Here is a 22,338-nt window from a genome sequence, read left to right as displayed (position 1 = left end):
TTCCCGTTGTCTGAACAGAAAGTCCAGACTCCTCCTCGTGGGAAACAAAGCCCTTTGCAATCTGTCCCTGCCAACCTCACTGTACCACACCCCAACACAAAACCTGCTCCCCAGGCCTGCTGAACAACTCAGAGTCCCAGAATAAGCCATGCCTTTGTTCTCGCTGGTCCTTGGGCCTGCCGGTACCCTTCTACCCCATCCCTTTGCATGTTTGGAAAATTCCTGGTCCTTCCAGACTCCAGCATCTCTGCTCCGAAGCCTTCGCTGACCTTGTCACGCAGAAGAGATCACTCCCACCTTTGTGTCGTCTCTTAACTTCGTGTGTGCCACTTTCGCTGCCCTGCCACTCCCTCCTGTGAGGGTTTGCCTGTCTGTAAACTCCTTGGAGGCAGAGACCACATCTTATCACCAGTTTCTTAGCACATGTCTGGGGTATAGTAGGCACTCGTTAGATGCCTGAAGAGGGAAACGCCTGAAGGGTTTTCCAGGAGGGAAAACCGCAAGGCCGGTCTGGAGGAAGATGCTTTTCACTCACCCGGGACTGTCCAGCTCCTCTGTCCTTACAGTCAAGGAATAGCACGCGGCCCCTGGATGCTGACCTGGCCTCTCGTCTTTCTTTGCAGCTGGGGTATGGCAGTCCATGTGTACTCCACGTCCGTGACCAGTGAAATCTGAGTCGCCATGATATGCTGGCATGGGTCAATGACTCCCTGCACCTCAACTATACCAAGATAGAACAGCTCTGTTCAGGGTAGGAGCCTGGGTGTGGGGGGAGTGGGCCCTGCTGGAGGGAAGAGGGAGAGAGGAGAGTGGGAGGCAGAAGGGCCACGGCAGAGAACAGAGTAGGAAATTAGGATTGAGGAGGAGAGCAGCAGAGCCCTAAACTAGTCACAGTCGTGGCGGTGAAGGAAATGAGGGTCTCGTGGAATGGGAAGAGTCCGAAGCGAAGAGCGGGAGAGGCTCAGGGAGGGCTGCGGATGAGGGCAGGGGCCGTGGGGTATCAAGAGCCGGGACGGGCAGCGAAGCCAGCGGCCCCCAGCATGAGGTCCAATCTGGCCACGCTGGGCCCGAAGCTCAGCTCTTCTTGCAGCGCAGTCCTGGGCAAGTCGCTAGGTCTCAGTTTCCCCATGCACAAGATGGAGAGAACATGCCTGTCAAACTAGGGCTGCTGTTGGGATTAAATGACACGTACGCAGTGTTTGACGTGACTGCATCAATCTGTCGTAGTTGCTTTATTCTGGGAAAGCTGGGGGGGGGGGGGATTCCGGCCGTATCTGTCCCACCTAGGACTGACCCTGCCAGGACAAGGAGAGAGGAGACTGGGTAGTTTGGGGGAGCAGCCCAGGCAGGGGACCCCCCTCAGGCAGCTGTGCTTCTCCCAGGGGCAGCCTATTGCCAGTTCATGGACATGCTCTCCCCGGCTGTGTGCACTTGAGGAAGGTGAAGTTCCAGGCCAAACTAGAGCACGAATACATCCACAACTTCAAGGTGCTGCAAGCAGCTTTCAAGAAGATGGGTGTTGACAAAGTAGGTGCCTGCGCTCCGGGGGGCCCTGAGGAGCTGTGTGACCCTGGGGAAGAAGATGACCGCCAAGCCGGGGCAGCAGGGGCTGCTGGGGTCATTCCAGCTCTCACGCCTCTCTCCACCCCCCTGCTCTCTGGAGGGAATGTTCCCCAGCTCGAGGCATGGTGGAAAAACCCCCCCACTTGATATCCTATCCTGCCGACATTCCTTCCCCTTCCTTCTCTCTGGACCCTGTCTGTCTCAGCAGCTGGGGCCTCAAGTGCGCCGCTCCTACTAAGGTCCTTCTCTGTAGGGCCTGAGGAAGGAAGTCTCTTGGATCACTCTACTGCCTCAGTGGCCCCCAGCCCCTGGTTCCGGCACCCCCACCCCCACAGGCACACGGCTGGCAAGCACCGAGGGCGAGGGCCGCAGCCGGCTCCTCCCGTGCCTGGAGGAGAGGGCCGTCTCTGGCTCCCAGGCCCGGCCACAGCGTCCCGGCTCCGGTGCCGAGGGAGGGGCCCCGTGGAGAAGGTGGAAGACGCCGCAGCCCAGGAGCTGGCTTTCCTGAGAGCAGTGGACCCTCTCACAGAGGAAGGCAGCCCTGCGGCAGCAGGTGGCTAAAGTTCTCTGCTTGTGTGGTCTGTTTCAGATAATTCCCGTAGAGAAATTAGTGAAAGGAAAATTCCAAGATAATTTTGAGTTTATTCAGTGGTTTTAAGAAATTCTTTGACGCAACTATGACGGAAAGGATTACAACCCTCTGCTGGCGCGGCAGGGCCAGGACGTAGCGCCCCCTCCTAACCCAGGTGATCAGATCTTCAACAAATCCAAGAAACTCATTGGCACAGCAGGTAACGTGCCCGAGCTGGGGGAGGGAGCGGGGGGGCCGGACCGGCATGGCTCCGCAGCCAGGAGCGCCCCCTGGGCCGCCGGCCCGGCCCTGCCAGCCTAGAGGAGACTGTTATCACGGAGTTCAGATGACGCCGCCTGCTGCCCGCCCAGACCAGGGGGAATCACAGTAGGGAGGACAGGGATGGAAAGAGGGCCGCAAACGGAGAGCACCGGCACCAGCCATGGGGGCAGTGGTGCTGGGAGGCCCGGGGCACTGGCTTTGTGCCTTGAGATGACGGGGCGGCATTGTGGCGCGGTTCGTCTGTCCAGGTCCATCAGGCCAGGGGCCTGGTGCCTGCACCACACACCCTTCTTGCCCCCTGCCCACTGGACGCCCCCCGGGGACAGGAGTCTGCCAAGCTTCCCCATTGGGATCGATCTTCCCCTATTCCAAAGGCCCACAGCCCTGAGTCCTCAAGAGATGAAGTCTTTGAAAGGAGGCTTGTTCTGGGTTCGAGAGGAAAGGGAGAGAAGCAATAGGGCGTTTGGGGGATGAGAGGGTTGGGGAAAGGAAGAGAAAGGAGCAGCCCCAGCATCTGAACCCGTCATAGCAGAGCCACTCCTCTGTTGCGCTGCTGTCCCCGCCTGGGCCTGCCCCCCCCCCCCCTTCACCTGCTTGCTTTGGTGTTAGAAGCAGCCAGGCTCTGTCTAGGAGCGGCCATAGCTAGGAAGACAAGTGGCCTCAGCATGCCGGGCTTGTGGGGGAGGAGCGGGGTCCCGGAGTCAGGCCCAGCAGACAGCACAGAGGCCCATCCTGAGGCAGGGATGCTGGGAGGGGCAGGGGCCCTGAGACTGAGCTTATCCCGGGGAGGGTGGGGCTTCTGTCGGGAAAGGACCCAGCAAGTGCCAGACTTGAGACCCTGCACCAGCTGCTTTTCCTCAGACTCTGGCTGACAGTATAAGAGGGCCCAACCCTCCCAGCCCCACTTCCCAAATCCTCCTTCCTGGTTGCCCTCACTTCTCCCTCAGGCCAGCTCCCCGCCACCCCCCCACACCTCATACCTTCTTTGCTTCCCTATAGTCCCTGCTCTCCCAGGCTTGCCAAAGAGCTGCCCGGTGCTGTTGGTGTCAGTGTGGCAATGGCTTGAGGCCTAGATGTCGATGCCCATCCCGAGTGGGTAGAGGAGGGGAGGGCAAGAGTGCCTGCCTTTCGCATGGGCTGCCCCCGCAGTCATCACACCAGGCTGTCTCAGCCCCGCGAGCCGTGGGCTCACGTGGCCCCATCCGACCTTTCTCCTCTGGGCAGTTCCACAGAGGACGTCCCCCACAGGCCCCCAAAAACATGCAGACCTCTGGCAGGCCTGAGCAATGTGGCCCCACCCTGCATCCTCCGGAAGAAACCCCCCATCAGCCCGGAATGGCGGCCATGAGACCGATGCCCAGATTCTCGAACTCAATCAGCAGGTGAGTAGGGTGGGCGAGGGTCACTGAGAGAGCCCTCAACAAAAGCCAGGACCTTGGGTGGGAAGGGGAGTCTGGGGCAGGGGCCTCTGGCCTGAACACCGCCTGTCCCCAAGCAGCTATTGGATTTGAAGCTGACGGGTGGATGGGCTGGAGAAGGAGCGTGACTTCTACTTCAGCAAACTTCGAGACATCGAGCTCATCTGCCAGGAACACGAAAGTGAGAACAGCCCGGTTATCTCGGGCATCATAGGCATTCTCTATGCCACCGAGGTGAGCTTGCCTTCACCGCTAATGTCCCAGGCCCACTGGGCCCCTCCCCGTCCTGCCCCCTGCAGACCACAAGGGGTACGCACCCGAGGGGCCTGGGGGGAACAGGGTGGGGAGAGCCCACTGAAGTCAGAGCCCAGGGCCACACAGAGATCAGCAGGGGAGGTGGGACTGGCTCCAGCAGAAGTCTCCCCTCTGCCTGGCCTGCCTGGCTCACACACTTCACCTCTCCCTTCCCACCCTCCAGGAAGGATTTGCACCCCACGAGGACGATGAGATTGAGGAACACCAACAGGAAGACCAAGACGAGTACTGAGGGCGGCTCCAGCCCTGGCTGACTGCACGGCTGCCGTGCCTCCCCGCCCTGCTCCCGCCCCAAATTATAATCCTTTCCTTACAGCCGGTCGGCGCCGGGTGCTTTGTGTCAGTGCCGCAGCACTGGGGAGTCAGGCAAGGAGCGAGGCTTGTGGGGACGGGGCAGGTGAGCAGGCAGAGGCCGGTGGGCGCTGGGCGAGGCCTCTGTCCACTCCTCCACCCCTATTATTTCCGTTGTCTCTACGCTGTGTCGGCCAACACTTCCCAGGGTGGCGCTGCCGCCGCCCGCCCCAGCCAGCCGCCCACTCCCCTGACAGCCAGCAGCTGTATATTTGACAAAGTCATTGGTATATTTTACTTACTGGATTTTCCTTGCACTTTACCTGTTCTTTTCCCAGGGCTGACAGCACGGGGCTCCGGGGCAGTGTGCCTGGCTTGGCATCCCTACCCCATTGCTGGGAGCCTCGGCAGGACTCACCCGTTCTTATTTATTTTGTCTTCTGACTTCCCGGTAGTTGAGGGGAAGGCTGATGTCGGGAGAGGGCTAAGGGGACCGAGTGGGGGGTGCCTGAGGCCCCGGTGGTCAGGGAGAGGCGGGGGGAGCACGTGAGGGATGAAAATGACCTCCTGGCACCAGGCTCACCCACCCTCAGCCCCCTGCCCCCAGCACCGAAGCCCAGCACCGCCCCCAGGCCCCCAGCCACCCCTTCTGCAGCTTGGTTCATACCACACAGATTCTGCCTGGACCTTCCTGTTCGTCTGCCTCCCGTCTGCCCTCCTCCCCGACCCTCTGCCCCCTCGGGCCACCCAGCCTGCATATGTGTTCACTTTATTTAAATAACTTGTGTGGTAAAAGTCCATGCCCTGTCTCCCTCAAGCGAGCCACGGCCTGGGTCTCAATGTTTTTTCTCCTCCCGAGCACTCCCCTCTCCAGAGGTGCCGGCCCGGAGCACTGCACCCTGCCATCCTCTGTCAGGCCTAGAAACTGCCATTGGTGCTTGGCCTCAGAGGCCAGCTCTGACCTAGTCCCCATCTCTCAACACTCGTGCCAGGGCTCTAAGGGAAGGAATTCACGGAGGCCCCAAAGCCCCAATCCCCGTGAAGGAACAAAGTTTGGGGCCGTGGCTGTGACGATGGGCAACCAGTAAAGTGGCTGGGGGTGGGGGCAGTAACTGGGGGCGGGCTGGGGGCCCGGCCAAGGGTGCTTTGGTTCAGTCTCCTTTGGGCCAGTCAGGGCGCATATTGTTATATACCTCACAACTGTGATCCAGCTGGGGACAAGGTATTATGTGACAGAGAGAGCTGAGTGGGTTACAAAGAGCAAGCAGCTCTGAGTGCTGAAGCCTAGGACAGCGGTGCCCGAGCGGTTCCTCCTTCGAACAAGCTCTGAGGAACCAGGAGTCAGGAAGCCTCACATCATCCACACAGCCCTACATTCCTGGTGCGTGCCCCTGCAAAGGGCCATCGTAACCAATGGCCCGGAAGCCGACCAGGGACCGAGGGCCCTGAAATGAATGTGGGAACCAGGCCCAATCAAACAAAGTCATCTCATTTACTGATGAAGGGACCAAGGCCTGCTTGTGACATGACTCGCTCAAGGTGGTAAAAATCTAGGTTAGACTTCAGACCTCCTGACGCATGATTCGGCGCTCATCCCCAAAGACCACGGAGGTGTGACCTCCAGAGTGTTCTGTGGCTGCAGGCTAGTAGTCCTTGTAGGTGTTTCCTCATCATCCTGAATTATGATCAAACTGGAACCGTTTCTCCTGTGACCCTGCTCCCTGAGCCTCTGCCAGACCACTGCCATTCTCCAGTGACTCCGATAGAAGCCTTAGAGAAGCAGTTCATTCCTGGTCATTCCTCATTCGCTTCACCTCCTCCTTTTGACTCCCACCCCCACATAGATACTTCTAGCCCTATTCTACTTCTGTTTTTCTCCTCCCAACAAGTCCTTGCCTGCTTTTATTGATCGTTATGAGTTCATTCCCTTGCCTAACTTCAAAGGGCTTTCCCTCCATTATTCCAGGTAGACACTGTAAGAGGTAGGGGTGCCCGGGTGGCTCAGTCGGTTAAGCGTCCGACTTCAGCTTAGGTCTTGATCTTGCAGTTTTGTGAGTTCGAGCCCCACGTCGGGCTCTGTGCTGACAGCTCAGAGCCTGGAGCCTGCTTCGGATTCTGTGTCTCCCTCTCTCTACCCCTTACCCGCTCATACTCTGTCTCTCTGTGTCTCTCTCTAAAATAAATAAACATTAAAAAAAAAAAAAAAAAGAGGTTAAAGTAGTTGTTCTGTGTGGCCCTAATCTTCAGGCCAAGACCTCACCCCGCCAGCAAAGTGGGTGTGGTCGCCAAAACAATGCCTCCTCCCTAAAGGTGTCTGGGTCATAATTCCCAGAACTTGGAAGATGTTAGGTTACATAACAAAGGGGGATTAAGGTTGCAAGTGGAATTAAGTCACTAATCAGTTGACCTTAAATAAGGAGAGTATTGTGGGTATCCAGATGGGCCCAGTGTAATCACAGGGTCCATACAAGTGGAAGGGGAGCAGAGGAGTGATACCCTGTGAGAAGGACTCAATCTGCTGGCTTTGACGATGGGAGGGGCCTGAGCAAAGAAACTCGGGCAGCTTCTAGATGCTGCAAAAGGTGAAAAAACAGATACTCCCGTAGAGCCTGCAGAATGGATCACTGTCCTGCAGACACCGTAGTTTAGCCCAGTGAGACCCTGCCAGACCCTTGCCCTCCAGAACTATAAGATAATAAACGTGTTATTTCATCCACTAAGTTTATGGCAAGTTTGTTACGGCAGCGATTAAAAATCTAACGTGGTAAGTCACACTGCTTCAGTGAGCTCACCCTTCCTGCCCCCACACTAGACACCCACCTGTCCTGCTTGACCCCACATCTTGATTCTTCCCTCAGACCCCACGTGGGTAGCTGCCCAAGTCCGCTGCACGGCTAGTGTCTGAGGCTGCTCTTGGGAGGCCCAGAGTTCAGGGACATAAAGCCACTGCCGCCTCCTCCACCTCTTCCCAGTACCCTCATCATACTAAGTGTCTTCCTCGTGGAACACTTAGATGGTGAACTATAATTTTCTGCTTCCACATTTGTCTCACACAGGCTTCGAGTTCCTCACAGGCAAGTGAGGTGAATCCTCTAGCCCCCTGGCCCAGTGCCAGGTGCTTAGGTAGAGGTGCTTAGAAAGTGCAGAAGCGCCTAAGTAAGCGAATGACTTCTCACCCCTGGATACCAAGGTACAACAAATGAGCGGTCAGGACCGTCCCAAAGAAAGATAGAAAAGAAAGCCCCTCCCATCCTTTTTAACTACCTCCACCATGGGGCAGGACCCTATGGAAAGCCCGGCCCGTTCTGTTTCTCTTCAGAAAAGAACATCTCTTCGGTGACCCTACACGTGACACAAAAAGGGTGAGCAAAAGAGATCTTGTTGTGAGGTCGGGTAGAACTAAACCGATGATCCGAAAAAATGAACTGATGAACGAGCAGCTCAATTACGGTCCTGGGCAAAAGCACTCCATTTCAGAGGAAACGGAGGCAAGGTCAGCCACGGTCAGGCCAGAAGGGGCTAGAGGACAGGCAGGAGGCTTTCCCCCCGCCCCACCCTATCCTTCACATATACTCACTTATTTTTCCAAAACAGTAGATTGTGCCACTTTTCTCACTGGCTCCCAGTCCACATTTCTGGCAGACCATAGCATATGGGTTCGGATCGCTTTCCACCTTCTTCACCTCCCAAATCTCATTAAACACCATCACACTGAATACTTCGTTTCCCAGCTTTGCCCTGCTGTGCCCCACCTCTAGGCTTTCACTTAAAGCAATAAACCCCATACGGCTGGCCTGTTCTTTGCACCTGTCCTGATCGCCAACCAGTGAAAATTCTCCCTGTCCCCGGACCCATCTCAAATACCACCTCTTTCAGGAAGGCTTCTCTAATCTCCTTCCTATCCTTAGGATATCCTCATCACTTCCCAAGCTGTTCATCCTGTAGGCATTTCGACTCTATCAGTTGTTACTACAAGGCCTCGCCTGTCTTGTACTTGAGTATGGCAGGTATGAATCTCATCCTTGAATCTAGGAGTGTACCTGAAACAGCACATTTCCTTAATTGTAATAAGTTACTTTCATTTCTCCTCTCCTCCTCCTCCCCTACTGGGATGCTTTACATTTTGTGGTTTCACATGATACTACAAGCATGGTGGAAGGCCCTCCAAGGACAGAGAAAGTCAGCAGTAACCTCTTTGAGTGGTTCCTCAGGTCTGGGGCTCTTCTTGATGACTCCCTGCCACATCTGGGACTTGGGACTGACTCTTGCACTGAGGGTCAGAGCCATTCTTTCCTATTCCCTGTAGGGGAAACAGTCCTGGCTTGTCCCAGAACCCCAGGCTTTTCTCTTCCATCAGCGGGGGCCACGGCTCTCCATTTCCTGCCCTCCAAACACTTCCCCTACCCGCAAGCTCCATCCTCTTCCTTGTTCTTCCACAATAGATTTTTTTTTATAGCCCAATAACTTAAAGTTTAACCACTAACAACAACAAAACTAGCACTTTCCTAGAAGGGAGAACAAATGTAATCTTCAACCTCGCCCCGAAGGTAAGGAGAACGTTCCATTCCATCTTTCTGGCACCACTAGAAAGCAAAGAAAACCGCAATTGGTTACATTTCCAAGTCACCCAATGCAGTGCCTTCATACAGTAAATGCCCAATTAAAATGCTCTGAATACAACAGCCTCTCATCTCAACGCCTTTGCGTGGATTTTTTTTTTTTTTTTTTCTTTTTTTTGCTACGAAGGAGACCCCAGCCGCCCGGCCCGACCCGATACCTTGCTAGAGATAACGCGGCGAAAACGAAAGACTACAAGTCCCAGGCTGCCTTGCGGTCGGCGTCACGCGCCGCGAGGCCCTGCGAGGAGGACGTGGCAGAGCGCGGTGCATCCGCGCCGGACCGGAAAGCCCAGGGAGGTGGCAGTGGCGGGAGGGTCGGAGCCATGGCAGCCAAGGCAGCTGGTGGGGGGCGCTGGGAGGTGGTGAAGAAAGGGCGGCGGCCCGGGGCCGGCGGCAGTGGTAGAAGCGGCGGAGGGGACCGCGGGCTCTCGGGGAGGCGAACGGTGTGTGGAAATACGACCTGACCCGTGAGTACCCCACCCGGCCGGCCGCCAGCGCCGCCTCCCGGCCCCGGGCCTGCCCCTCCGGCGAGGTAGCGAGCAGCCACCCGAGCCCCTGGGCTGTCCTGCCGATCGGCACCCCCCGTTCGGCGAGCGCTGCCGTGCGTCGCCTCTTGAGCCTCACAGGAGGTAGACAGCGCTAGGAGGGAGCTGTCCTCGCCTCGCAGATGAGTTAACCGAGGCCCAGTGGAGTTAGGTGCCCTTTCCCGGGGTCACATGTCAGAGGGGACCAGGACTGCCGTCTGCACACACCCTACCAGCTGTTCCCGGCCCTAGCCTGGCCTCTGGGGCCAATGTCTGAGAGCTGGGGATAGGCAGCCGGCTTCATCGTGCTCGGTGCCGCCTCCTTGAGTAACCAGCAGGTACTGGGGGGGGGGGGGGGGAGACCGACGGGGGGGGGGCCGGCAGCGGAAGGAACGACCCCACCACTCATTCTCAACACCCAGCGAGTATTTAAGTGGCGCCTCTTTCCTCGAAGTCTCCTGGAGAGTGGAGAGAGCTTGCCCACTTGTTGATTATAGAGTTGTCACACTGGAACCAAGACAGAAAAGTCCTGACCTCCCAGACTGGTAGCCACTCACCAAGGAAGCCAGCCCTCTGTATCCTACTCCTCTGCTAGTTCCCACGTACTCTGACTTATCTAATAAAGAAATGCCTCACCTCTTTGAAAGAGCCTATGAACTCAAGAGCTGCTATGACTGAAAGAAGCGACCGGGAGGGCTGCCCGCCCTGCTCCTTAAGCAGGACGCAAGAAGGGGCGTTGAGGCAGGCTGCCCACTGGAGACGAATTGGTGACCATGTGGGGGAAGGCACCGCTGTTCCCGTGAGGCCCTCATGACTCAAGGATGGTCCCCCTTTCTCTGCCTGTCATTACCCCAGCTCCAATTCAGACGACAAGCACCCCTCTATGAGCGGGGCTTTGAGAGAATCCTGAAGCGGCAGAATAAGGAGCAAGTTCCACCCCCTGCTGTGGAGCCTAAGAAACCTGGGAACAAGAAGCAGACTAAGAAGGCGGCCACCCTCGCCAACCAGAACCAGAAGCAGGGTCGCTTCCGCAGCCTGGAGGAGGCACTGAAAGCTGTGAGTGTGCCTAGACTTTAGGTGGGGAGACAACAGGGACGTGAGGCGTGGAGAAGATGAAGGAACAAGGGGGGTGGCGGGGGCCACCGAGGGACCTGTGAAACTTGAGACACTACTTTTGGGAGGAAGCATTCAGGAAAGGGCAGAAATCCCAAGGTATAGAATGCTTGCATTTAAGACAGATCGGAAATAAGTTTCTAGGGAAACCTAGATACGCAAGGAGAGCCTTGAAGACCCAGGGATACTGGGGAGAGGGTAGAGAAACAGCTGTGGTTCCTCACCCTGTGGAAGTAGCAGTGTTTCATTTTCCGTTCTGGTCCCCTTGAACGTGTGAAGGGCTTAAGAGTATTGGGCCTTGAGATCAGCAATCCCAGCTGTACTCTTTTCCCCAAATATCCGGGTGCAGCAATATTGTGGCATTCCGCATACTTAACACTTAAAAGCAGAAAACCCTTTTTTCCTTCTGCCTTCACCTAGTTCACCCGTTTTCCCACCTCTGTCCTGTTTCCCTGTACTCACTCATAACGCACCCACGGGGGGCCTGTGTCCCTGGCAGCTCGACGTGGCAGCTCTGCAGAAAGAGCTAGACAAGAGCCAGAGCGTGTTCTCTGGAAACCCGTCCGTGTGGTTGAAGGACCTGGCCAGCTATCTCAACTACAAGCTCCAAGCACCTCTAAGTGAACCCACTCTAAGCCAGCACACTCACGGTTAGTTCTTCTGACTCCCTCAAATCAGACCAGTTCAAGAAAACACCGAAAGGGCTGTGCGTCAGCACATGAGTTAGTAAAAGAGCCCAGTGCCCCTACCCTGTCCTGATTCCTGTGCTGTGAATCAAAGATGTTCTCGAATCGTAACAGCTGTGACAGCGCCTGGGCCTCACTGGGATAGGGAGGATGCCAGCCTCAGTGCAGGGGGCCTCTGCCTGCACTCCCCATCCTCAGGGAGTGCACAGAGCTGCAGAAGCTTCTGGTCCTAGCACTCACATGGAGGCCTGTCGGCCCCAGATTATCCCTACAGCCTGGTAAACCGGGAGCTGCGTGGGATCATCCGAGGGCTACTGGCCAAGGCAGCAGGGTCTCTGGAGCTCTTTTTTGACCACTGTCTGTTCACTATGCTGCAAGAACTGGATAAGACGCCAGGTGAGTGGGCCCCCCTGTGAGGGTTAGCCCCCCCCCCCCCCATCTTGGAAACCTACTAGTCCCTTTTTTCTACTTCCAGATGGGCTGGGTGGTTCTGTTTCCAACAGGGAAATGTACTGATCTCCACACTCTTTTGGAAAGAGAAAGTTAGAAGTCGCTGGGCCTGCGTTCTGGGCTCTCAGCTGCTAGAAGGGAGATTTCAGATTTGGGATGTCAAGTAGGGTATGTACGTCTGAGAACACATGTCTCTTCAGGGGAGTCACTACATGGTTACCGCATCTGTATCCAGGCCATTCTGCAAGACAAGCCCAAGATTGCCACCATGAACCTGGGCAAGGTGAGCTCAGGCTGGTGGTGGGGACACCAGGAGGCTAGGACTGGGGAGGCTGGGCAGAATCTACACTCTGGACCGAGTTAAGAGGTAGTAGAAGACCCTGTAAGACCAGTATTGATGGCTAATGCTGCTGGTGCTTGCCTGGATGTGCTTTGTATGTACGTGAGGTAGGTACTGCCGTTACTCTCCTTTTATAGAGGAGAAGGTTGAGCTGCGGAGGGGTTCAGTAACTTTCCTAGAGTTAGTAAACTAGTAAGCGGAAAGTATGGTCGAAGGCCACAGCCTGGTGCCAGAGCACATGCTCTGAATCGCTACCCTGTACTACTCCACTGCTCCGTGGCCTGTCCCTTGTCTCCCTGTTGACATCTCTTCCTGCCTGGCGTTGGGGTGCTCCTGGTGCTTTGCCCCATCCCAACCTGCCTTTCCCACCGGTCTCCTCAGTTCCTGGAACTGCTAAGGTCTCACCAGAGCCGTCCAGCGAAGTGTCTGACCATCATGTGGGCCCTGGGTCAAGCAGGTTTTACCAACCTCACTGAAGGACTGAAAGGTAACGGAGAAGGGGGGCAGGAAGAAGGGTGGTCTTGGAAGCAGTAAGCTTTTAACATCCCCAGTGGGTCCGAGCCTGAGTCTTCCTCCCTGAACTTTGTCTCCTCAGTGTGGCTAGGGATCATGCTGCCTGTGCTGGGCATCAAGTCTCTGTCTCCCTTCGCCATTGCATACCTGGATCGGCTGCTCTTGTGAGTAACTGCGGGGGGGGGGGGGCAGCCAGGAAGGCTTATGGTGTCCAAAGTTCCTGCTTCGGGGGCACCTCGGTCAGCTGAGCATCTGACTCCTGATTTTGGCTCGGGTCATGATCTCATGGTTTGTGGGTTTGAGCCCTGCATTGGGCTCTGCACTGACGGTGCTGAGCCTGCTTGGGATTCTCTCTCTCTCCCTCTCTCTGCCGCTACCCTGCTCATGCTCCCTCCCTCAAAATAAATTTAAAAAACTTTTTAAAAATTTAAAACAAAAAACACAAAGTAGCTGTTTCAGCAAAATGGGATGCTGTGATCCTGGCCTCCATAGATGTGAGGAAAACCAGGACCAGCCCCTCCCGATCAGAATGTGAGGAAGGAAAGGAAAGAAGCTATTAAGGGGTAGGGGGTGGGGCAGGGGTTTATGCCCATTTCCCTAGATGTTGGGTTTTAGCTGGGTTCACAGCCTGTATGGTAGTCTCCACAAGTCTTTTCCTTCCTTCCCCCCATAGGATGCACCCCAACCTCACCAAGGGCTTTGGCATGATTGGCCCCAAGGACTTCTTCCCACTTCTGGACTTTGCCTACATGCCCAACAACTCCCTGACACCCAGGTAGGACTACCCTGGGGCACACCTGCTGTGAAGGATCCCAGCAGAGTCAGGAGCAGGCAGCATATTTCCGTCCCCTCTTCTCCAACCATCCTAAATTTGAGATTCTCAACCTGCAAGGTTCAAGGGATCGGTGAACCTCCTGAGATTGTGTGGGCCCTCGAGTATCATTGCCATATGGACGTTTTCCTGGGGAGAAGATCCATGACTTCAACAGATTTCCCGGGGACTCTCTGTGTTTGAAAGACTCCTTGCCATTATAAGGCCCTTAGCGACTCCCCTCTCTCGGGCAGGAAAAGGGACACATCACATAGCTCCATTTAGAGCCTGTGCCTGGCTCTCCTCCCCACCCCCACCCAGCCTGCAGGAGCAGCTGTGTCAGGCTCTACCCCCGACTGAAGGTGCTGGCGTTTGGGGCGAGGCCGGAATCCCTCCTGCATACGTACTTCCCCTCCTTCCCTGTCCAGAGCCACCCCTAGCTGCCCTCCTGAGATGAAGAAAAGAGGTGAGGAAGTGGCGGGAGGCCACTGCAGAGGTCCCTACCTGCTGGTGAGGTCCCTGCCTTCATGGGACACGTTTCCTGGGCAACCTCCTTAGCTCCTGATAGCCACCCGCCCCACTCGCACACCACACTCACGAGGACGGAGCTAAGCTGGTCTCTGATGTCCTGCCTCTTGTGGACGGGTGACCTTCCAGCTCAAGCTCTAGGTTGGGAGTTCCAGCCTCCCCCGTTACGACCTCTCAGACATTTCTGGGGTCTTGGCATGATTTCCCCATTCTCTGGGATGGGTGTGTTGCCTGGGCCTGCCCCACTTGGGGCCAGGGGTTACCTGTCAGCACCCTCCCCTCCAGCCAGCCCCAGGCCCAGCAGTTTCTCCTGTCCCCTATGCAGCTCCTGAGCAGCCTGACCGAGTGCCTGACGGTGGACCCCCTCAGCGCCAGTGTCTGGAGGCAGCTGTACCCCAAGCACTTGTCACAGTCCAGGCAGGTGGGCGGTGGGGGGCTGCCCACCTCCAGTCCATACAGAGAAGCCTAATCCATGCTTCCCCACCTGTCCCTAGCGTAGAAGTAGAAGGGGAAAATCTGTCACTGTCCTTTGGGTTCGTGCCTCTCAAATTGAGCGGGAACGTTGCTGGGGTGGCCTCTAGGAAGCTGCCCACTGTGGGAGGGAAGTGAAGGAGCCAGGGCCTAAAGGGGGACGGGAAGGGCCAAGTGGGCCCCCTGATTGCAAGGGGTTGTGCTTTCCCCATAGCCTGCTGCTGGAACACCTGCTCAGGTCCTGGGAGCAGATTCCCAAGAAGGTGAGGAGCTGGGAGGACATGGCAGGCTGAGCCTCGTCTGGGTTCTGGGTTCGTACCCTTCAACCACTGCCCCCCCTCCCTGAGAAGGCACTGTATTCACTGCGTGGACAGTGAACAGGGTGGAGGCTCGGTTCCCTTACAGACTGAATGCTGTCCTCTCAACCCAGACTTTTCTTATCCGATAGACACAGAAGTCTTTGCAAGAAACCATTCAGTCCTTCAAGCTTACCAACCAGGAGCTGCTAAGGAAGGGCAGCTGCAACAACCAGGATGCCGTCACCTGTGACACAGCCTGCAACGGTACCAGCACCCAGCCCTCCCCAGCCCGCGCACCGTCCTACACCTGTGGCTCAGCACATTCTCCGCCCCACCTGTCGCTGGAGGGGAGGAGGCCTGGCTTGAGGCCCGCCTTAGGAGGCGAGGACCACCCCCTTCGCTTCTGACCACCGGTCCTTCCCCCTCCCCTCGTAGGGCCTGTTGCAGCAGGCACGGGGCTACCGGCTGCCCTGGACACGGCTGCTCTACTGGTGCTGATCTTTGCCGTAGGTTTCCTGTGCCATGACTTCCGGTCACATAGCTCTTTCCAGGGTAAGCAGTGATTGGCAGGTGAGGAAGATAGCACGAGGGTGAGGCACGGAGCTAGGTGTAGTGGCCACTGCCCCTAATACAGCCTTGTCCTAGTCCTACGGAAGAAACCTTTCCAGGCAGGCTTTTCTGTCCACAACTGTGACATTACCGCTTCAGATTGGACTGTTGCTTTGCAGTGTAGAAATGCTTATGTATGCACGGTCTGTTTGAGAAAGTGTTATCTCCTTTTTAACTCCTGAGGAAATTGAGGGTCACATTACCAATTAGCTTCAGATCACGGCTGGTAAGTAGACGGGTGGACCCTCCAACCCAGGCTTCCTGACACCTGCCTGGCTGCCTCATTCCCATTCACCGGCCCAGCAGGAGAAACGGGCTCAGCTCCCCAGGCCTGCACCCCTCCCTCCAAGCGAGCATGCTCCAGAGCAGACTGGAGCCAACTCTGCAGCCCTGTGAGCACGCTGCGTTCTGCTACATCCCCCACTGGGCCTGCTTTGGGCCTGTAGTGTCTGTCTCCCCACTCCCTGTCCCCCTTGCCCCCCAGCTCACCACGGGCCCCCTTTACTCAGCCTCCCTCTCTGGCCGGTTGCTTCAGTCATCTGGGTTCTTGCCTGCTGGCCAGCACGTATGTGCCAAGGTCTACTCCTACAGCCTGCAAGGCTACAGGTGAGCTCCGCCTGGGGAGGGGAGAAAGGAGGGTGGCAGGGAGAGGGCTTGGTGCTCGAGGTGGTGGCGGGTATCGGTCGGGAACGATGGCAGTTTTCCCTCCCCAAGGCCTCCCTTCCCCCCAGCTGTTCTCAGGGGAGCCGAGCTGTCTGAGGAAACTCGGCCTTCCTTTCTCCCCTCCATCTTGTACAGCTGGCTGCAGGAGACCCTGCCAGCTGGGGCTCCCACCTGCTGACCGCGGTGAGGCCGGTTTGCAGCTGGCCTGGACCCACACCAATGCCACAGTCAGCTTTCTTTCTGCCCACTGTGCCTCCCACCTTGCCTGGGCTGGTGACAGCCTCGCCGGCCTCTCCCAGAGGGTAAGCCAGATACAGGGAGAATGGCTGGTCTGCCCAGGGGCCGGAAGGTTGCAGCCCCGTGTGGAGCAGGTCCTCAGGACCAGGATGCGTTCTCCCGGTGCTCTAACCGCCCCCCTGCTCTGTGCTCCAGCTACAGATCCAGCTCCCCGACACCCTGATCCAGCTGCTCCGGTCTCTGAGGGAGCTGCTCCTGCTGCTTTACCACAGTGTGTTGCTGCCGCTGTGGCACGTCCTGCTAGAGGCCCTGGCCCGGGCCCAGGAGCGCTGCCATGAGGCGTGCAGGTGAGAGCCGCGTCCAGCGCTGCAGCAGGAGCCCCGGAGCCCCCTGCCCTTGCCCAGGGACAGGGCTCTCCGTCCAGTCTCTCCCTGTGCCCCGCCCCAGCGGTCAAGCGTCCCTCGGCGACTCCGGGATGCGGGTTGTGGGTCTGAGCTGCAACCCTGTGACTTGACACCGCCTCCGAACCCCCACAAATGTTATGCTTTCCTCCAGAGGTGAGGTGACTTGGGACTGCGTGAGGACACAGCTCAGTGCGGCTGCCCGCTGGACCTGGCTCTGCCTACAGGACATCACGGTGGCTTTCTTGGACTGGGCACTTGCCATGATATCCCAGCAATAGGCCCCGCGTCCCTGTCTGGGGCAGCCCTCGGAGACTGCTGGGGGGTTTCCGCAAAGGAGTCTTTTTTACTTGGCGCCCGAGTTCTGTCTCCTAGGCAAGTGGCCAGTGGCCTCGTCCCACTCTTCTACCTTTGGTGGGGACTGAGCCCAGAGGCATCTCAGCCTCCTACCCCTGATCCCACTGAACACTTGCCTGGCCCTGTTGCATGTAGCTCCCGGCCTCTGTCCTCAGGCCGGTAGCCTCTGTAGCCCGTTCTGGTCTCCTGCTCTCCACTTCCTTCCATCTCATCCCCGAAGCCCCAAAACAGCTCCTCTCCAAAGTGGTGGGACTCCACTGAGTGACATCTGCATTCTTTTGACGAGTGATTCCTGCTCCCAGACTTTGGTCACGGTGGAACAAGGAGAGGGGCCTCCAGAAGAATATAGCACCGTAGTGGGCGACAGCGGCCTCGCCTCAACCCACAGCCTGGGCGTGACTGTCGGTGGACGTGAGGCCTGGCCAGAAAGGCCTCTCACCTCCAAATGCCCAACTTAAGTCCTTTGAGGCCCCTCACTGCCCCCCCTCCATCGTGGTCCTACTTCCTTACTCTTCACTCCCCTTGTTGCTGGGGGACTCTGCCTCAAGGTTCAGCTTATCTCTGCCGCCCAGCCCCACCGTCTGCCTGGAGAGCAAAGCCCAGGTGGTTGTGTGCCTCGGGCCCAGCGAACCTTCCAGCAGCTCGTCGGGACGGGATTCAGCATGTGGCCCCTGGGTATGCCTGCTGGGTGGAATAAAGGACACAGGTGTGATTGCCAGCTTTCCTGTCCGCATCGTCACGTCGGGATTCCCGTGGTTGTGAACGGCACAGCGAAACACTGGGCATGCGTGTTCTCCTTTGGCCCCCTGCCTCCTGGAGGTTGTAGCCACTGGCTGCAGGGGAGCTTCTGGCAGGGAAAGCTCACGCCCATCACTCTAAACTTGGACCTGTTGAGGATTCCAGACGCTCCTTTTGCTGCCCTAATCATATTGTCTCACTTGCCACTATGATTCGTGTCCCCAACACCTACCTTGATGGCTTGACTATTTTAAGCTGGAAAAAGCAGGGAGAGTTTCCTAGGGGAATTCTTGGTCTGTGATTGGTGGTGTTCTCTTCCTTGCTAGGACCTTCATTTTATTTTATTTTATTTTATTATTTTATTTTTATTTGTGTTTTTATTTGTTTTTGGGTAGGCTCCACGCCCAGTGTGGGGCTTGAACTCACAACCCTGAGATCAGAGAGTCACATGCTCTCGGAGAGAGCCAGCCAGGCTCCTTGCCAGGACCCTTAATTTATTAATTAGTTTTATAAGGCAAGGATGTGAAAGATGTAGGACTCCAAAAGACACACGAGTCAAGGGCCTATCACCAAAGCCCCTTTTTGTTTTTGACTGGGGACCGTAAGAGAGCTGCACAGGCCTTTCCACTCTCCCCTCAAGATTCTAATGTTTGAAATGTAAGCAGTGCTAGAGGTGTGCTGTCCACTCCAATCCCCCCCAGGCTGGTTCCTGCTTCCATCAAACCCTGAGATGACAGCAGGATGATGGCCAGCTACCACTTTCCCATTCAGTTGTTGCCCTGAGACTCTGCCTATCAAGTAGCCAGCGTTAGAAAATCATGGCACAAAGTGAGGTCATGAGTACAATGGCGTCTCCCGTTGTGTTCTCTTCCCTTGTTAGGATGTAACTCTTACCCTGTCGAGCGGTTAAACAGACCACATTGGGCAGAACCCTGCTCCTAGTGGCAGGTGACCACGACCCTTTTTCCCAAGGGAAAAAAACCCACCTGGCAGCTAAGGTCTGGGACTGCTAGGCAGGACTGTCCAAGGTCCCAAGACCACTTCTTCCCAATCAGAAACAGGTGCAATTCTTAAGAATAGCTAATCCTTCTAACTGCCTGAATTCAAGGCAAGTTGAAGGAAGGGCTGCTGTGAACCTGGCTTGGCAACAGCATAGGACAAGTAAAATTGACGACCCTGTCCTATGATGACATTGAATCACCAACGCTGCTGGACCTGTCACAATCCAGCAAATCAAAGAACGCCACTTAGGAGTGCTGCGTTGGTTTCTAGTGTGTACGAGATTTACCTTGCTGGGTTGTTTAATTTCTGACCTAGAATCCTGGGGTACACGTGTAATCAGGTTGGCTGGGGCCTCCAACAGCTTTTCATAGGGGACACTGACACCCTAATTGGCTTTATTTGATAAACCCCGTTGTTTGACCTGTTATTGGAATGTCCAGAATTTCTCTGGTGTCAGAGAAGTAGTCCAACACTGCACCTGCTGTCCAATAAAGCTAAACAGACACCCAGAAGTTTCACATTTGGCAGACCTGTCAATGCACAAGCCATCTAAGCTGAGCCAGGTGAACTGACCTAGTGTGGACTAGACGAGCAGACCCAGGCTGACAGGTGGGCTACCACCCTATGATGATGGGTGTTACTGGAGGAACAGAAGTCACCTGACGCCTCAGAAGGTCACATTTGGACATTGTAACTTTACTTTTTACAACAGCTGGAGTTCTACAGATAACATGCCCCAAACAACGAAGGGCAGTTTGAGTATGGTTATCTTTTGTCAATCTCTTACCAACTCCTGTATGGGCCTGCGAGTTCTGGTACATGACTCATTTGAAACACTTCTTCCCAAAAGCTTTAAAGCACGTTTCTGGATGTGTACCTATAGCGCCAGCTTTACAGCAGGGCAGCTTAATGGGTGGTCTGACTTCCCCAAAGCATGGCGTCGCTAGACTCACCTGTAGCATTGCCCAGTCCCTTCTCAAATGCCATCACCTCTGGGGTGGAGTGTTTCCCATGGAGACGGGCATTCCTGCCTGTTCAAACGATGATTTCAAAGACTCTCTAAGGACATAGGAAAATGCTTATAATTGAGCTCAATTTGTTGAAAATGGGCTATAATAAAAGTATCCAGAAGAGCGTTGGCAAGGATGTGGAGAAATTAGAACCTCCTACATTGCTGGTGGGAATATAAATGGTTCAATCAGTGTGGAAAAAATTTGGTGGTTCCTCAAAGAGTTAAACATATAATTACCACAAACCCCCAGCGATGTCACTCCTATACACCCAAGATAAAAACACATATCCACACAGAAACTTGTACACGAATGTTTATAGCACTGTTATTCATAAAAGTTAAAAGGTGGGAACAGCCCAAATGCCCATCAATAGATGGATAAACAAAATGGTATAGTGATACAATGGAATATTATGCAACCACCAAAGGGAGAAGGTGCTGACACGTAACACAACCCGGAAGAGTCTCAAAAACATTATGACAAGTGGAAGAAATCGGACACAAAAGGTCACATATTTTATTATTTCTCTTATATGGGATCTCCAGAATAGGCAAAGCCATAGAGAAAAAGCAGGTTAGTGGTTGCCTGGGCAGGGGCGCCGGTCGGGGATGTGGGGGAGTGGTGGTGGGGAATGATTACTTAAAGAGTACAGGATGTTCTTCTAGGGTGATGAAAAAAATAAGTTTTGAAACTAGAGAGAAATCATAATTTGCATAATACTGTGAATGCACGAAGTGCTACTGAACCGTTCATACTTTAAAACGGTTCGTTGTATGTTATGGGAATCTCGTCTTTAAAAAAAAAAAAAGTTCGGTTTACCAGCATCCTTCCCCTCAAGAAAGAGTCAATGGGCACACTAAAGAGTGAGCCAAGAAAACTGCCCAAATTAACACTCTCGGACACAGTGGTAGCATTTGAAGCGCAGCAGAATGAAGCTAAACTAAGAAATCGGTGGGGGAGATGTTAACCTCCTGCTTCGTGGGTGGGCGCAAGAGTGAAAGCCCTGTGTGCTCAGTGACATCAGAGACCTCGGATTTAAAGTGTAGGGCTTGCAACGGGTCCTAAAACCATCACTGGACCTGGATTTGCCCGGGGCGACTGTGACTCCAGGTAGCCCAGGCCGCAGAGCTGGAAATGGTCCAGGTCTTCCCACACAGGCACTCCGCCAGACCACCAAGCAAGGCTTCGTAGGGGAGGTGGGTTTTAGGTTGGCTTCAAAGCCCCAGGAAATTCTGGTGGGCAAAGGATTGTAGGCTGGCATTCCAGGCCCTTGGAAAGAGGCGCGGAGGTGTGACGAGATAGGGGCAGGGCGGACGGGTGACTTGGCCTCGCCCAGGGCCCCCTCCGCGCTTGCGGCCAGGCCGGAATCGCAGGCTTTCTGCGCCGCGGGACGGTGCGCTGTCCTGCACACAGCGAACAGCTCTGTGGTTTGCATGTTTCATGCTCCAGCCAGAACGAATAAATCCTGACAAAATGTTGGTTAACTGACCTAATGAATGTCCTTACATCAGGAGAGCAGTAGGATTTACCGGTGCCCCAAGACACCGAAGGGAAATCTGGAGCAAATAGCGAAAGTAAGCCCTCGGCTTTGCAAACTGGACTTGCGCCTTGCAACTGCAGAGCACATGTGCGTGCCCGCCGCGCACGGGAAATGCGCCCAGCGGCCCAAGGTTGCGAGCGGGATCTCAAAGCGTCCTCAATCCTATAAAAGCCACGGGGGGTGAGGAGATGTGGGTTTTTTTTTGTTTGTTTGTTTGTTTGTTTGTTTGTTTTGTAAAAAACGGAAATGGAAGGTAAGTGTATTGCCCCATTTCCTTTGTCCAGAGTTGGGAAGCAGGTTCTTTGCCCGAACTTGTTTCCGGCTTCCTTTGTTTCTGTGCGGCTTGGAGGGACTCGGCAGGAGAGCTCCTTTTATAAAGCGGGGTGGGGAGCTTTCCCCCAAATCTTCTAGGTCTTGTCAGAGTAATGTGGCGTTGGTAAGCATTAGGGAGGAATTGGCAGACGCTGGAGACAGCGGAGCCTTCGATAGCTCAGTTGGTAGAGCGGAGGACTGTAGTGGTACGAGTTGCGGCAATCCTTAGGTCGCTGGTTCGATTCCGGCTCGAAGGACTTCGTACAATCTTTTTAGCTTCCAACTCAAGCCAATCAAGTCGTAGGGAGAAAGTTTCACTCAGAGGCTCGCTGTGGATTTGCAGGAGGACGGCAGATGTTCGGTGAAACACATGTGCAGTAAGTAATCAGTGTACGATCCAACCCTCTTCTGTGTTAAATGCGAAGATATGTTATTACTATTGCTTACGTGTGATTATTATATGCCTGCTTTTAAAAATCTTGCCCACGATCCCCCTATACACTGCTAGATAAAGGTTTGAATTACGGTCGGTCCTCGGGTCAGCGGCCAGCCTAGAACAGCCTGTAAGGCAAAAGGAAGAGAGGCGGCAGCAGGCCGGGGGATTAGCTCAATGGTAGAGCGCTCGCTTAGCATGCGAGAGGTAGCGGGATCGATGCCCGCATCCTCCACTGA

At 55.4% G+C, this 22,338-nt stretch overlaps 2 protein-coding genes and 2 non-coding genes across 4 annotated transcripts; all 4 read left to right on the top strand.

Moving 5' to 3' along the window:
* Window positions 1-630: 630 nt before the first annotated feature.
* Window positions 631-5,238, top strand: MAPRE3 (microtubule associated protein RP/EB family member 3). The gene is given in 12 exon segments (XM_030311471.1): window positions 631-664; window positions 667-765; window positions 1,383-1,412; window positions 1,415-1,527; window positions 2,153-2,354; window positions 3,641-3,666; window positions 3,668-3,694; window positions 3,696-3,731; window positions 3,733-3,798; window positions 3,915-3,935; window positions 3,937-4,068; window positions 4,313-5,238. Coding segments are annotated over 12 exon segments (855 nt in total). The 3' UTR covers window positions 4,382-5,238.
* A 4,115-nt stretch (window positions 5,239-9,353) lies between these two features.
* On the top strand, window positions 9,354-17,780 carry TMEM214 (transmembrane protein 214). The gene is given in 24 exon segments (XM_030311470.1): window positions 9,354-9,473; window positions 9,476-9,526; window positions 10,439-10,461; window positions 10,463-10,639; window positions 11,196-11,346; window positions 11,644-11,778; window positions 12,033-12,115; window positions 12,554-12,659; window positions 12,768-12,849; window positions 13,359-13,460; window positions 13,818-13,839; window positions 13,841-13,915; window positions 13,917-13,970; window positions 14,350-14,441; window positions 14,710-14,758; window positions 14,944-15,055; window positions 15,228-15,275; window positions 15,278-15,346; window positions 15,913-16,009; window positions 16,202-16,221; window positions 16,224-16,256; window positions 16,259-16,368; window positions 16,499-16,650; window positions 16,859-17,780. Coding segments are annotated over 24 exon segments (2,061 nt in total). The 5' UTR covers window positions 9,354-9,382; the 3' UTR covers window positions 16,986-17,780.
* Window positions 17,781-21,833: 4,053 nt separating this feature from the next.
* On the top strand, window positions 21,834-21,923 carry TRNAY-GUA. The gene is given in 2 exon segments: window positions 21,834-21,870; window positions 21,888-21,923. It is a non-coding gene; the product is annotated as a tRNA-Tyr (tRNA).
* Window positions 21,924-22,262: 339 nt separating this feature from the next.
* On the top strand, window positions 22,263-22,334 carry TRNAA-AGC. The gene has a single exon. It is a non-coding gene; the product is annotated as a tRNA-Ala (tRNA).
* The last annotated feature ends 4 nt before the right edge of the window (window positions 22,335-22,338 follow it).

The sequence above is a fragment of the Lynx canadensis genome, chromosome A3 (assembly GCF_007474595.2).
Source record: "Lynx canadensis isolate LIC74 chromosome A3, mLynCan4.pri.v2, whole genome shotgun sequence".
NCBI classification, from domain to species: Eukaryota; Metazoa; Chordata; class Mammalia; order Carnivora; family Felidae; genus Lynx; species Lynx canadensis.
This window is presented reverse-complemented; position numbering and strand designations above follow the sequence as displayed.